General features: G+C 37.0%; 1 protein-coding gene across 1 annotated transcript; it reads right to left on the bottom strand.

The window, feature by feature from the left end:
* Positions 1 to 5,409: 5,409 nt before the first annotated feature.
* LOC120067886 (guanosine nucleotide diphosphate dissociation inhibitor 2) lies at positions 5,410 to 13,542 on the bottom strand. The gene is made up of 13 exons (XM_039019498.1): positions 13,292 to 13,542; positions 12,703 to 12,765; positions 12,514 to 12,597; positions 12,221 to 12,328; positions 11,935 to 12,107; positions 8,492 to 8,603; positions 8,319 to 8,399; positions 8,144 to 8,206; positions 7,873 to 7,974; positions 7,387 to 7,511; positions 6,209 to 6,419; positions 6,022 to 6,096; positions 5,410 to 5,647 (listed from the first exon to the last, which is right to left on the bottom strand). The coding sequence occupies exons 1-13, from the start codon at positions 13,376 to 13,378 to the stop codon at positions 5,597 to 5,599; spliced, it is 1,335 nt and encodes a 444-aa protein (XP_038875426.1). The 5' UTR covers positions 13,379 to 13,542; the 3' UTR covers positions 5,410 to 5,596.
* Between the last annotated feature and the right edge of the window lie 300 nt (positions 13,543 to 13,842).

The following is a 13,842-nucleotide window of genomic DNA, read 5'->3' as shown; positions in this document are numbered from 1 at the left end:
GCACATAGGTTGACTGGATGAGGCCTTGAACATGTTCCAATAAGCACATTATGGGCAATTGTCAATATTCTTTGGTCAATCAATTGAAACACCCTGCACTATTAGATATCATATTATCATATCTTCATTATGTTGGTAAACATGCGCCCACCTTTCAAGACCAATATCCTCCAAATAGTTTGATACATCACCATTTCGAAAAGTACGTAGTTGATTCCCAGTGTGCTTGGAACTTTGACATGCGAAATGCCCTGGATGCATCCTTGAACTTCCCAACAATCGTACTGTCCTTAAAGTTGGAAAGAATATTATTTTCTAGGTGGTATGTGCACAATCCATGAAATGTCGTAGAAAAAACTGCTCGAATGGCATTGCCAACAAATACCACTCAATCGGACACGAACACCAAGTTAGAGGGTTCTCCAATGGAACACTAAATTCGACATAAACCACTTCCAAGCTCGATCAGTTTCATTGTCCACTATGGCATATGCTAATGGGTAAATTTGGTTGTTACCATCCATGGAAACGCCAACAAACATGGTCCTTTGTATTTCCTTTCAGAGGCAATCCATCAACAATTATTATAGGTCGACAAACGAACTATTGTAGCAAGTACACTCAACTTTTCGGTGACAAATATTTGGCACATCAGACAGAGAATTAATGTCATCCTATCAATGCAATCATACGAGAGAAGAAGCCTTTCACCCCGAAGTTCTATAAATACCAGAGGCCACCTTCAGTAAAGGAGTTTGTCTAGTTCGACAATTTAGATAATTTTTACTTAGATAAAAGTAGCCTTATCCATAGTTTTTCTTTTACTTAGAAGGCGAAGCAAGAGAAGGGAAGAGACGTCGGAAGATCGCTCTGGTAAGCTCGAGAGAGAACCCAGAAGGCGTGAAAAAGCGAAGAGAGGGCCTACTTTTGCGAGAGCGAGATTATCTTTTGAGTAGAGTAGAGAAGAACAGTGTAAAAGCCTTGGGAAGCAAGAGATTGCTACCAGGCTCTTTATTCTTATTTCGCATTGTTATTCTATATTTCAATTCTATATCTATAAAATGGAACTTGCTTATCTACATCTGTTCACTCTCTTAAAATCACACATGAGTAGCTAAATCTATCGAATGGGTTGAGAAGAACTTAGCTAACATGACCTAGGATTTTCATTGCATACGATCATCTTGTCTTATGTTGTTTCGAACACCCCTTAAGAGCTACTCGAGAGAGAGTCTAAAGAAAGAACCTAAGACTTGAGAGAGCTAGGTTAGAATCTAGACTCGAAAGAGCAAGATTAGATCTGCATAAGCAAGAGATAGGGACTTAGAGATAAGCCCTATTTGCCAACATGCATCGCATGCACCCTAGAGATAGGTTATGATATTATGCGGTCGCCTTATATGTGTGTGTGTCATTCGTCATCGCATAGAGAAGAATAGAGGCTTATGTGTAGATCCTATAGACTTATCGCATATATCGCATGCGCTCTAAAACTAAAAGCCGTAGCATTTGCGTTGAGAGATGATTTGCTATTGTATGTGTGTAGCATGATCGCATAACATGAACACAATCCTAGGAAGTGTTAGCTGAACCCCTTCTCAACCCGTTTCCCGCATATTCATCGCATCTTCCGTAATATTAACTCTTTTCTTAACTCCGTCGCATACATTTTTTTTACCACAAACAACAACCCAACAACTTTTTGATTTATTGGTTACTGCAAAGTCATCTTAAAAATTATTATCGCATATTGTTTTCCTTAGTCTCTGAGTTTGACCCTAGACTTACCAGAAAACTCAGTAGGATTTATATTTGGATTCTGCTAAGAAAACTTGTTGCATAACACATTTCCCATCACCGCAATTCCTTTCATAAATTCACCGTATAAAATAACGCATCAATATTATTCTTATAATCATGATCACTACTAAAACTATATTTCTGTCTAAGTAGGTTTCAATTATTTTCTTTAGTTTCAAATTCTTTTTTTTATATTATTAAATTTACAATTAAAAAAATCAAACAAAATTCAAGAATTCAACTTTATCCATATATGCAGAAACAACATTTTAATAACAAGAGAACAAAAGGAAATTTTTAAAGGGTACATTTTAATAACAAAATAATAGACTTACCAAGTAGGGAGGCGTCGAAGTTCGGAGCAAGGGCACAGACGGTCGAATGGTGATGTACTCGGTCGGAGCAGGGGCACAGAGGAGGGACAGCAAGTTTAGGGGCACAGTGGAGCGAGGATGAACTCGATCGAACTTGGCTTGGGAGGCATCAAGCGAGGCGAACATAGAGGAACGGTGACGAACTCAATCGGACTTGGCTTGGGAGGCGTCGAGCGAGGCGAGCACAGAAGAGGAGCAGTGAGTTTAGGGGCACAGAGAAGCGAGGACGAACTCGATCGGACTTGGCTTGGGTGGGAGGCATCGAGCGAGGTGTGCACAAAGGAGGGGCAGCAAGTTTAGAGGCACAGAGGATCGAGGACGAACTTGATCGGACTTAGCTTGGGACTTGGGAGGCATCGAGCGAGGCAAGCACAGAGGACTGAGGACTGAGGAGGGGCAGTGTGCGAGTTTAGGGGCATAGAGGAGCGTCGAGCGAGTGGCAGGGAGCTTCTTCAGTCTTCAGAATCTCAGATGGAGATGAACTTGGAGCTGTTCGATTACAATCCTACCAATGGAGTGAGAGTTTAGGGTATTTTTTAGTTTTTAGGTTTGGACTTGGCTTGGGAGTTGGGCTTAAACTTGAGAAGTTTGGATAATTAATCTTTGGGCTGCAATACATTAATATAAATTAATTATATTATATATTATAAATATATATTTAAAAAAGTATAAATATATCAAACTGAAGTCGGGGTTTAATCGGGGTTGGGGTTGGATGCGGACCCGAAAACAATCCCCGATTTGACCCCACCCCCCGATCAAACCAGGGAATCCCCAACCTGAGCGGGTCGAGGCCTGTGGGGACCCACCCCCACAGGTTTTCTAGATCCAAACATCCTACCGCTAATCTTTTTTTCCAAAAAAACTGTAAACTGAAATTGGCTATTTTTTACTGGACGAATTCTGGCATTCAATAGATAAGAGACATGACTTCAAATATGATTTCAAAGTTTGATAAGTATTGGAAGAAAATTCATGGGATAATGGTCATAGTTGCAGTTTTAGATCCATGTTAGAAATTGAAGTTGATTGAGTTTTACTTCCCTAGAATTTATGGAGGTATTTTTATTCTTGAGGTGGAAAAGATTAAATAAATTCGTTCAGATTTGGAAACAGAATATCAGTTGAAGCATGAAGGTGAAGGTGATGATTATGGCTCTAAAAATTTAGATGAAAGATCACAGATTATAGAATTTGATGATTTTAATGATTATAACTTGTTTGTATCAAATTCCAATAATATGAATCAGAAGCAACAGTTTAATGCATATTTGGATGAACCAGTCTTACCTCCATCATTTGATTTTGACATTCTGAGTTGGTGCAAATATGGGGTCAAATATCCCATTTTACAAGAAATTGCAAGAGACATATTAGTCATCTCATTATCTAGTGTTGCACCAGAGTCGCTTTTAATACTTGTGGTAGGATTATAAGCTCACATCGTAACAAACTTCATGAGAACGATAGGGGCTTTGATGTGCCCTCAAAATTAGATCGCAACTGAAGTTTTGACAGGTATATTAATTCGTTTATTTTGTTTTATCTCTTTTTAGCATTTAATATATTAATTAATACTTTCTTTTATTATAAATATGTGACAATATAACGTACTAGCACGGAAAAAGAAATGGTTAAACATTTAGCAACTGTTTTAAAAGATGCAGATGATTATGAAGAAGATGGAGCAGTAACTAAGATATGCTCAAAGATTAACATTATTTTTTTAGGACACTTTTTAATGCTTCTTGTCTAGTTTTTTTTTTTTTTTTTTTTTTGTGACATTATTTGTTAATTATATTTTAAATGTGGGAATAATACTCACAACTAAGGATGAGATGATATTAAGAAAGGATAAAAAATTGAATGTAAAATCATCGGTGGAGAGAGAAAGACGAGCAATTTATATATTTTAAATGGGTAAGACATTTGCCTTTAGTTGACTTCCAATTTTTATTCAAACTTTATTTAATTTAAGTTGTGAACTTATTTAATTGATGTGTGAACTTCTAAATTGTGTTTATTTCATAGATTAGTCTATTAAATTTTGTTTAATTTTTGTAGACTAGTCAAATTTTATATAGAATCACTCAAATAAAGAAAAAAAATCCCTGCGAAAAATTAATAGGGGAATCCCCGCAGGAAAACGAGGAATAGGTCTTCGCAAGGACCCCATTCCTCGACAATGGCGGGGACAGGGTGAATTTCCCCCGGCCAAGGACGGGACCCCCCGCCCCGACCCTGGTCTCGTTGCCAATCCTACAAGGCATTGATCATTATGTGGAGTCTTTGGACCCTTAGAAATGAGATTTACTTCAGTATAAAGGTGCATGACCTAGTTTCGCTCAAGATTAGGATTATGTCCCATTTTAAGGACCCTATGGATGGTTTGGGTCATGCCTCCAGGATACTCCTCCTAGGCCCTCTCCCCTCCAAGTGGTCTCCACTAGCCGTAAGAATTGAATGCAGATGTGGCTTGGTCGTCGATAAATGACAGATGATCACGAGGGTCATTATTTTGGGAGAGTGCAAGTTCATTCAAACGGGTGCAAGTGTTAGTCAATTGGAAGTGGAAGCAGTATTGGAGGGCCTATGCAAATTGAGCAAGAAGTGGAAGCGGTATTGGAGGGCCTGTGCAAATTGAGCAAGAACGGAATGTCAATAACCCTCCTGTTGAAATTGAATTCGATGTGCTGGAAATTGTCAAGCTATTTTTCATTGGGTTCTTCGTTGAGAATATTCTTTTTGTTGGTAACTCTATTAATGTTGTTAAATCAACTCATGATCTTGCAACTTTGGCCTCCTCTCAAGCTTAGAAAGATGTTTTTCTAGATTGTGTTCTTCTCCTCGGTTAGAGGCTTTTGTTGTGGTTGTGTTTGGTTGTTATGTTAGCCTAAAAAAAAAAAAATTGAATTCAATTTTAAACCTACAATCGAACACAAATGTGAAAACATAAAACATGTTTTCATTGAATCCTAGTTCTATCAAGTTTTCTGAATTATTTAAAAATATGCACCCTTAGACTATATCGCTTCTTCAGATAAAGCTTACATAATAACATCCTCGCTGTTTTGACATTTACCTGTTTGCAAAAGACGAAAAAGTACAGAAACATTACACGGCAGAAAATTGTTATGGTTTTTCTTCTTTTTTTTTTTTTCTTTTTTTTAAATGTTCAAATATTATCAACTGTGGCATTATTCCAATCATTTAAAAAGAATGCAACGCGAAGATGGAAAAATTGAAGAAATCAGTGCATCAACTCAAATTTATAATTAGTCCATAAAAAAAAAAAAAGACCACAGGGGACCAAATCAAATCACTTTTTCACAAGGCAAATACAAGCACATCTCTAAGTTTTGGGTAGATAGTAGAGAATGAAAAAAGGGAAGCGAGTATTACAAATGGTATTCCGAGGCTTGTCATTCTTCTGCAGCACTAGCAGCACTCAAATCCACACTCAGGTCAACAGCCTGAAAAACAAAGCATCATTCTCTACTTACTACTTTTCCCACCACAAGTATGTTATATATAATATACACACCAAACCCTACTATTGCAAATTTTAATATTCCTTAAATTCCAATTCATGCAATTTATTATGCCACTATGAACCCCTTGTTTAATATCTTTGCACACACAGACTGTTCTTCTCCCAGAACAACCGTCTAGCTTTACTATATTTAGTTGTCAAAGTAACTGGTAGAATATTAAATTCTCGGTAGGTCATCATGGCTTGAACTTTATGATTGAGAACAAAATTGCATCAATGTGAATAATGATTATTCTCTAAAACAAGAATGCACAAATTTAAAGTTATACAAGAGTTGGGAAAAATGATCCTCACCTTGCCAGTTATCATTGTATACATGTTGAGCACATCAACAACCGTTGACTCAAAATGTGTTGTAGCATCGTAACTCTGTTGGAAGCGAGCATACATAAAAAGAATTAGTTCAATACACATGCACACGCACATGAACATGCATGAACAGGAAGAGAGGCAAGAGAAACAGCTTTCAATGTTGATATACCATGGATATAAAACAATTGTCCAGAGTTGGTTCATTGACTGGCTCGTATCTGTCGTATGTATCAAAAAATATCTCATCAACAGCCCCCAGAAGGTCAATTCCTGGCTTTAGTTCTGACTCGGGATGGTCAGTCTCAGCTTCTGTGGTAACAAAAGCAATAAACTTGCCTCTTGGAGCAACATTGTGAGAGTAAGAGCAACAGAAAACATACCTGTTAAAACACACCACAGATTAAAAAAAAAAAACCTGTACCTTTAAAAGAAATGGCCAGATGGGTGAAGATAGGGGGAAAACACAACCGATTCCAAAAGCGCATCATTTTCATCACTCAAAACTAGTATCTAAGTTTTAGCGAAGCGATCAGGACACTGGTACTAATACATTTCTACGTGGTTAAAAAAAGGTTTTTTCTTTTCTTTTTTCCCCCTTTTTTCTTTTCCTTTTTTCCCGATCAGTTATAGAGGGGTTAAGGTACACTCAACAAAACTCTTAAAATGAAAAATCACTAGTCATGTACAAACAAACTAAGTGTCCCATTATATGATAAAAGCTACAATGTAAATTAACTTATACTACCTCAGCTAACAAATTGACATACTCAAAGTACAACCAAGATTTCTAATTCTTCAAAAATATTTATGCCAAGGCATAACCCCCTCTATAACACGTAGATAATTGAATATGGAACTCGGTGACAGTTCAGAACAAAAAATGAATTTTGGTCATTATGCAGTAAATCTTTAAGTCTTCCTTTTATGCCTAGATAACAAATAGCCAAGCTAGGAGAAGGCAGTATGTTGTCAGCATTAAATTATTGGAAAAGCCAAAAGTGGAGTGAACTTTGGTCATAATGCAATAGAACTTCAAGTCTTCCTTTTATACCATTAGATTAGATAAGAAATAGCCAAGCCAGTAGAAGCCAGTAGGTTGTCAGCATTAATTGGAAAAACCAAGTGGAGAAATAGTCATGGAGAGTTTACGAAATTTTGTCAAAGCTATCCAAAAAGCTACTTATTTGTAAAAAAATGGAAACAATAGAATAATCTCCAAGACAGATACAACTGACATAATAAACTAAAAGACCTGCCTTCTAAAACCATTTCAGAACATCCATCGAGTGGCGAAGTGCAGAATGGAATTTTAGTTACACTCAGTATAAGCACTATACAAGAACTTACATGTCCGATCTGCGACCCAACTGCTTCTGCGGTATGATAATCTGCACTGAATGGGAATCATTGGTGTTCGGTATTGTGTGGCTCATTATGGCAATGGCCCTAGCAACCTTACCAACCTTCCTGACCTGTTTCAACATATACAACATCACAGAAGTTGAGAAGAATTACATTTTCATCTCATTCTTCAGGCTTCAAAACTAAAAAAAGAGAGGTATAATGGATTTGGTTTAGAGACATCATCATTCATGGTTTCCTTGATGGGGTTGAGGCTATTACACAATGAGACGGATAAAGTTATCATAAATATTAGGGCTCCATTTACTGATAGAATCATAGAATGAATAGAAATATACAAAAATGAAGTATATGGTCAAGAAAAGAAAAGAAGGCTCATGTTATAGATGGTTTGTATGTGCAGAACCTGTCTTAAAATGAAATCACTCCACAAAACACGGAATGATTTGGATAGGACATTAAATCCCTTACCTTGTTGGGCAAGTAGGAAGGATCGCAGACAACCTTTTTGCACTTGGCAGTTTCCCCTTCTGATGTGACACCAATAACTTTTCCTTCGTCATCAAACTCCACCTAGAATTCAAAGATCAACCCGAATTACTTTAAAGAGAGATGAAACTGTTTCTGAAATGTTTTTACCAAAAACAACCCCAAAAAAATGGGGAAAAAAACAATAACGTAATATAAAGTAAAAGAAAATATAGTCCAATACAAAATCAGATAGTAAAATTTAAAAGGTAACCTTGCACTCAGGTTTGTTTAACATATATGTTCCACCATAGACAGCACTAAGGCGAGCAAATGCCTGTAAATATAGGTTAAATAAAGAAATATAAGGCAAATATACAAAAAGAGAAATAAAGTTGTTGCTAATAATGCTAGAGTAGGTAAATAGGGAGGACGAGAGAAAGAGGGACCTGTGGAAGCTCTCCTAATCCATATAGAGGATAAATGTACGGAGACCCTCCTTGAAAGCGTGCAAGAGACTCCGCATAAAGCTATCACACAAATAAGAAAGGGGAGAAAAGAGATTTAATGCACAGGAGCGTGCCACAAAGTGAAAAAATTAGTAAGTCCAGATGGCTGTCACCTTCATTCTCTTTACTGTATCTAATGCAGGCAGATCAAGATAGCGATCATCTCTATGAAGTGCCAATGCATGACCAATGAAGTCAATAGTGTTGTCATCCAGTCCATACTTTCTGTTAACCATATCAATTTCATATATAAGCACATTCGTCTATACAACATATCAATAAAAGACACAACTATTTTAGGAAAACAAAACAAGGATACATCCAAATATACTATGAAGAAGAAGATCAATGGGGCCTGTTGATATAAAGATAACACATCCAAGCACAGTGGTTTAAGTACACTTAGAATCCTTTTAGGATACAGAAGTGGAAAGCTACCTGAATAAAAATTGTCTAAAAAAAAAAGATTAGATATTTTATAATTAGTATTTTCTTATAAATAATTTGAATAAAAAAAGCTATATGGGCCAGGTTAAAAAATATATCTTGTCTCCATTCCATTCTTGAAAAGAAATTAAGGAAATATATTTCCCTGTCCCTGTCCCCATCCCAATCTATTTTAAATAAGGATTTCAACCCTCTTCATGCCAAACTTCCTGGGGACCCTAACTCTAGGAACTTTTGTCATCCCTATATTTAATTAACATATGATACCAATAGCATGTCCAATTCCTCTAGTAAAGAGAAAATTTTTAATCTGCTTAAGGTCCAATACTTTTGAGGTGGCCCTTGGTTTGAACGTCAATATCCACAAAACCAAACTTTTGGAAATTATCTGTGATGAATCTCTAGGAAAAGAGACCGCCAACTTCTTGAACCCTAACTTCCTGCTTTTTGGAAGCCTATATTGAAAAGGTTCCAAGAAGGTACCAGAGGTTGGGAAAAGAGAGCTTTTTCCTTTCTCCAAAAATGGGCACGTTAATTTGGTTCAAGTATCACTCACATGCCTTGTCCACACATCAATTCTCTTTTCAAGATGCCAGGGAAGATTACCTTAATGTTGTGAGATTATTCTGGGAAGGTAACAACAATGAGGCTGCTCCCATCTCACTAACTAGCAAAAAGTCTATTACCCACTCCTTTCTGGAGGTTTCAGAACTGGAGATATATCTTTAAGTATTTGGTCTTCCTTCTAAACATACATAGCATTTTTTGTCCCTTGAAACTAGTGCTATTTGATGAAAAGTCACTTTGTAAATTTGACTCCTCCCCTACAGATTGGTTGCCCCATGAGAATACTGTTAAAACTTTCTAGAGGCCCTTGGAGGGAACACTGATTTTTTTTTTTTCAGTGAAAACATAAAATAAATGAAAGAATACACGGACATACAAAAGAACAAGCCCATAAAAGAAGGGAGCTCCCATCACAAACGGGGACTCCATCTATGCAAAATAACGCCTATAGAATAGTTACAAAAATGTCTTCAAAATAGAAGCTCACAAAGAAACATAAAAGTGAACAACAAACCAAATCTCCCTAGAGTTCGTTTGCATTCACCTAAATACCCTCTACTCCACTCACCCCACAAAACCCATAAGATAGCACACATCCCAACAACAAGAAGCCATAAAAAGCAGTCATTCTCCCCAAAAGGCAGGTTGAGAAGGAACTCCTCAATCATAGCACTAGTGTCTCTGTGACGAGCATACATCAAACCAAACATCTAGAGAAAAGAATCCCAGATACAACTTGCAAAATCACAACGGCAGAGAATATGGTCCATATCTTCCTCCGCCTTCCGACAATGAATTCAACAAAAAGGCCCAACAAGCAAAGGCATCTTCCTCACAGCTGATCCAGCATGTTAGCATGGTCATCTTGACTTGCAAGGTAAAGAACCCCAACTTCCAAGAGATCTCAATCCTCCAAAGCATCGACAAGATCCTAAGGGAGAAGGATCAACCAAACAATGAAAGAAAAACTAGCACGATAACCCCTCCAAAAGATTGGGACTCCAAATTCTAACGTCCCTTCTCCCACGCCTAAAGGGGTGACCCTTGAGTAAAGAAAGAAGAACGACCACATCCATCGCTTCCCTATCAAAAAGAGGGCGACAGAACCCGAAAGAAAAGGAACACGAACTCCCATACCACTCAAGAAAGTTAACAACAAAATGATTTTAGGGACGACAAATGATACAGACGGGGAAACAAAGTACAAAGAGGTCTCTCCCCCACCCAATGATCCTCAAAAAGTATGTGTCCTTCTCATCCCCACCACACAACGAATCAAGTGAATGAAAGAACGGAGCTCTTCCAAAATATCCTTCCACAAGTTCCAATGGTACCTTTAACGACAACCACTTGAAAGGATAAAGGGCATGTTGCTAGCAATGATCCTATGCTACAAAGGAGAAACACCACAACCATTAGGGCTTAGAGGATGGAAGAAAACTGTGATTCTAAAGCCCTCGTTACTTCTATTGTTTCCTTTGAAGTTGGGAATGGCCTCCATAGCAATTTATTGGAGGAAATTTTGCTGGGAAATACCTCCCTCATGTCACCATTCTACTCTCCATTGTATGCCATCTTTACTAGCTCTTTCAAAATCATAGGCATATTTGGAAAGAGGCCTGTGAGTTTGGAACCTTCATTTTGGAAGAAATTTGAAATATTTTCAAGATTGGCTTTCTTTCATGGACTGTGCTTTAAACTGAAAGTGCCTCTTCAAAGTCAATGACTCCTGGTTTTGGCCCTTGATCCCCTGGATAGAAAGCATCAACAACCTAGACAAAATCCCAACGAGACATACTTCAATGGCTCTCTTTCCAAGGCAACACATTCTTTGAAGAATGCAGCAGAATCTTTAGTCCCTATTTTCATTCAATGTCAACAAGCAATCTCTTTCTGGAACTACCTTTTCTCTTCTTCCAAATGGTTTTCTACTTTGGACTATAAGGTAAAAGCCAATACCAAATCTTTTCTCACTTATCAACCTTTCAAAAAGAAAGGCAAAGAAGTGTTGGCTACCTTCTTACGGTGCACTTACATTGAGAGAAATCCACGGTATTTTGTAGGCAACGAGAGAAATGTGCTTCCCTTTCTTCATAATGTCTAGCCTATTGCTAATTCTTGGTCCTTCCTAAGCCATGGGTAGAGGATTTAAAGAAAAAGAACAGTATGCTCCATGTATCTTTCATATGTTTGTCAACTGCTACTCCTCAATGTCAATATCAATTAATCAGGCACAAAAACAACTAATTATTTTTTACAATAAAACTAAATTCAATTTGCTAAATCCAAGCAAAATAATGGATATTTACTCTCACACTAAAACTATCATTGCTTATGTAATTCTACCAACACAGCCAATCCTCAAGACTGTGAAAGAAGGTAATATCCATATCATAAGGTGCCTAGCATTCAATTTAAAAGCATTGGACAATGAATGTTTAATGAGGATTAGTAGGAAATCCCAAATGATTATTCAAATATCATTAGTAAGAGTTGTTACGTCAATAACATAACAAAGTTATATATGGAAATTGAGGCATACGCAATCAATTCTTTTGTTGTCACTCTTGTCAAGTCCATTCCCTCGTGTGTCTTAGGATTACTTTCATCATAATCTTGAACAAAGATGAAGAACTTGCGAGCACGGCGCTTCTCAAATAAACCCATAAGCGGAGATTTAAGAGCTTCCATATCTGTAGCTGGAACTTTGTGAATCTACAGAAAGGCATGTGGCATCATTAAGTTCTATATAAGACTTACATTTAATAAAAGTTCAAAGATAAACAGCATGGAAACTTAAACAAAAGAATAATGAAAATAGAAAATACCTTTCCTTTATTATACACATAGCTACCGTCAACAGCTTTAAAAGACAAATACTTGGTTACATCGGTATGGATAAGGACACGCACAAGCGTTCCATTTGCCATCATAAACTAGCCACAAAGAAAAAGAAAGAGAGGTTAAAAAAACCCATACGTATTAATATAAAATTGAGAATTATGAAAAGAAAAGGTGTAAATAATGAGTGAACAAGTTCATTAGAAAATGGAAGTAACAAGCATATCAGTTGACAAAGTGAGCAAGAAACTAAAACCATAACAAGGTGGGGAACAAATACCTTTGGAATCATGTCCACGTTGTAGTCCCTGCTAGAACCCAGATGGGCAGGTGGCTTGTCATCTCCCCTAAACCGCTTCCAAAGCTGCAAATTAAATTGAAACAGAAAATACATGATATGATTGAAGAATAGCACAAGAATAAACTGGAATTCAATATGATGATGCGACTAGTCGGCAGAAAAGAGGACCTGAATGAGATTAAGCGAAGAAGATTCCCCTCCATAATAGTCATTCCTATCCATGTGCAGAACCTAGAACATGAAAAAAGAAAGTCAGAGAAGAACCTTCTCAACAATTCAAATAGAGAACAAAGACCGGCATATCACGCAAGCCTATGGAATCAGTACGGTACGTCAAAAGAATCCCACAACTCCAGTTAACAGCCAAGAAATATAAAAACAGTCAAAGATGTAGCAGAGCAAAGAGTGATCAACATCCACTAACAGCCCCGGCCAATTTCCTCGCCTCATAAGCAATTGATAAGTTCGCTACAAAATATAAAAATCACTGGCATGAAATTGCTTCATAGGTGATGGAAAAAAAGAAAAGAATTATGATATCCGATTTCTTAATCTGGGAGCACCTCAACTCAAACAAAGATCTCTACGATGAAAAACAGTGTGATATAGTATGCAAGTAAGATCAAGGTACAAAAGCAAGATAAATACAGGAGAGGATCTAGTAAAAAGAAGACCTTAAGGGCAATTTTAAAATTGAAGCAACTGAATTACAGAAGAAAACAAGGAAATGGGGTAGAGGATCTAGCAAAAAGAAGACCTTAAGGCCATCGACGGAGAGAAGACCACTGAGGATGCATTCCTTGAGGCCGGTTCCTAGCACAATAACATCGTATTCTTCATCCATGGCGATTGAAGGTCTGGAAAACGAAGAATTGAAGAACAATCCGAGAGAAGTGGAAATGGATCTACAGTAAGATTTGACGAGCGACAAGGTCCTTGGCTCACCCTAGGGCTTTTCTTTTCTTCCTGGAAGAGTCAATTGGCATGCATACCAAAATTATTACTTCCTTCCCTAACTTATATTTAAGCACTTCCGCACCTCATCATTTTCATTATTCAACTCTCCCATTTTTTCTACAAAAATATATTTGTCTATGCTTTTTTGTTTTTTTTTTTTTGATTCCAAACATTAAATATCTCTAACATTTCTGTCTCTAAAACTCGTTTTAATCTTGCTACTTCTAATTGTACTGAAAAAGAAACTTGTTCTTCTCAAAAGAAAATGTAGTTAAAATATTTATATCTTGCTTAAATCAGATATAATAATAAAGTACTATAACCCTATTGAGTAACTATTTGGTTATTATT

Source organism: Benincasa hispida, chromosome 12 (assembly GCF_009727055.1).
Source record: "Benincasa hispida cultivar B227 chromosome 12, ASM972705v1, whole genome shotgun sequence".
NCBI lineage: Eukaryota > Viridiplantae > Streptophyta > Magnoliopsida > Cucurbitales > Cucurbitaceae > Benincasa > Benincasa hispida.
Note: the sequence above shows the minus strand (reverse complement) of the source record. Positions and strands in the feature narration are given on the sequence as shown.

Excerpts from the sequence above, each read along its gene's own strand:
- LOC120067886 (XM_039019498.1), bottom strand. The coding sequence starts at position 13,378 with ATGGATGAAGAATACGATGTTATTGTGCTAGGAACCGGCCTCAAGGAA. Across the intron at positions 12,766-13,291 it reads TCTCCGTCGATGGCCTTAAG|GTTCTGCACATGGATAGGAA; the intron begins GTCTTCTTTTTG and ends TTCATGTTCTAG. Across the intron at positions 5,648-6,021 it reads ATACAATGATAACTGGCAAG|GCTGTTGACCTGAGTGTGGA; the intron begins GTGAGGATCATT and ends TTTGTTTTTCAG.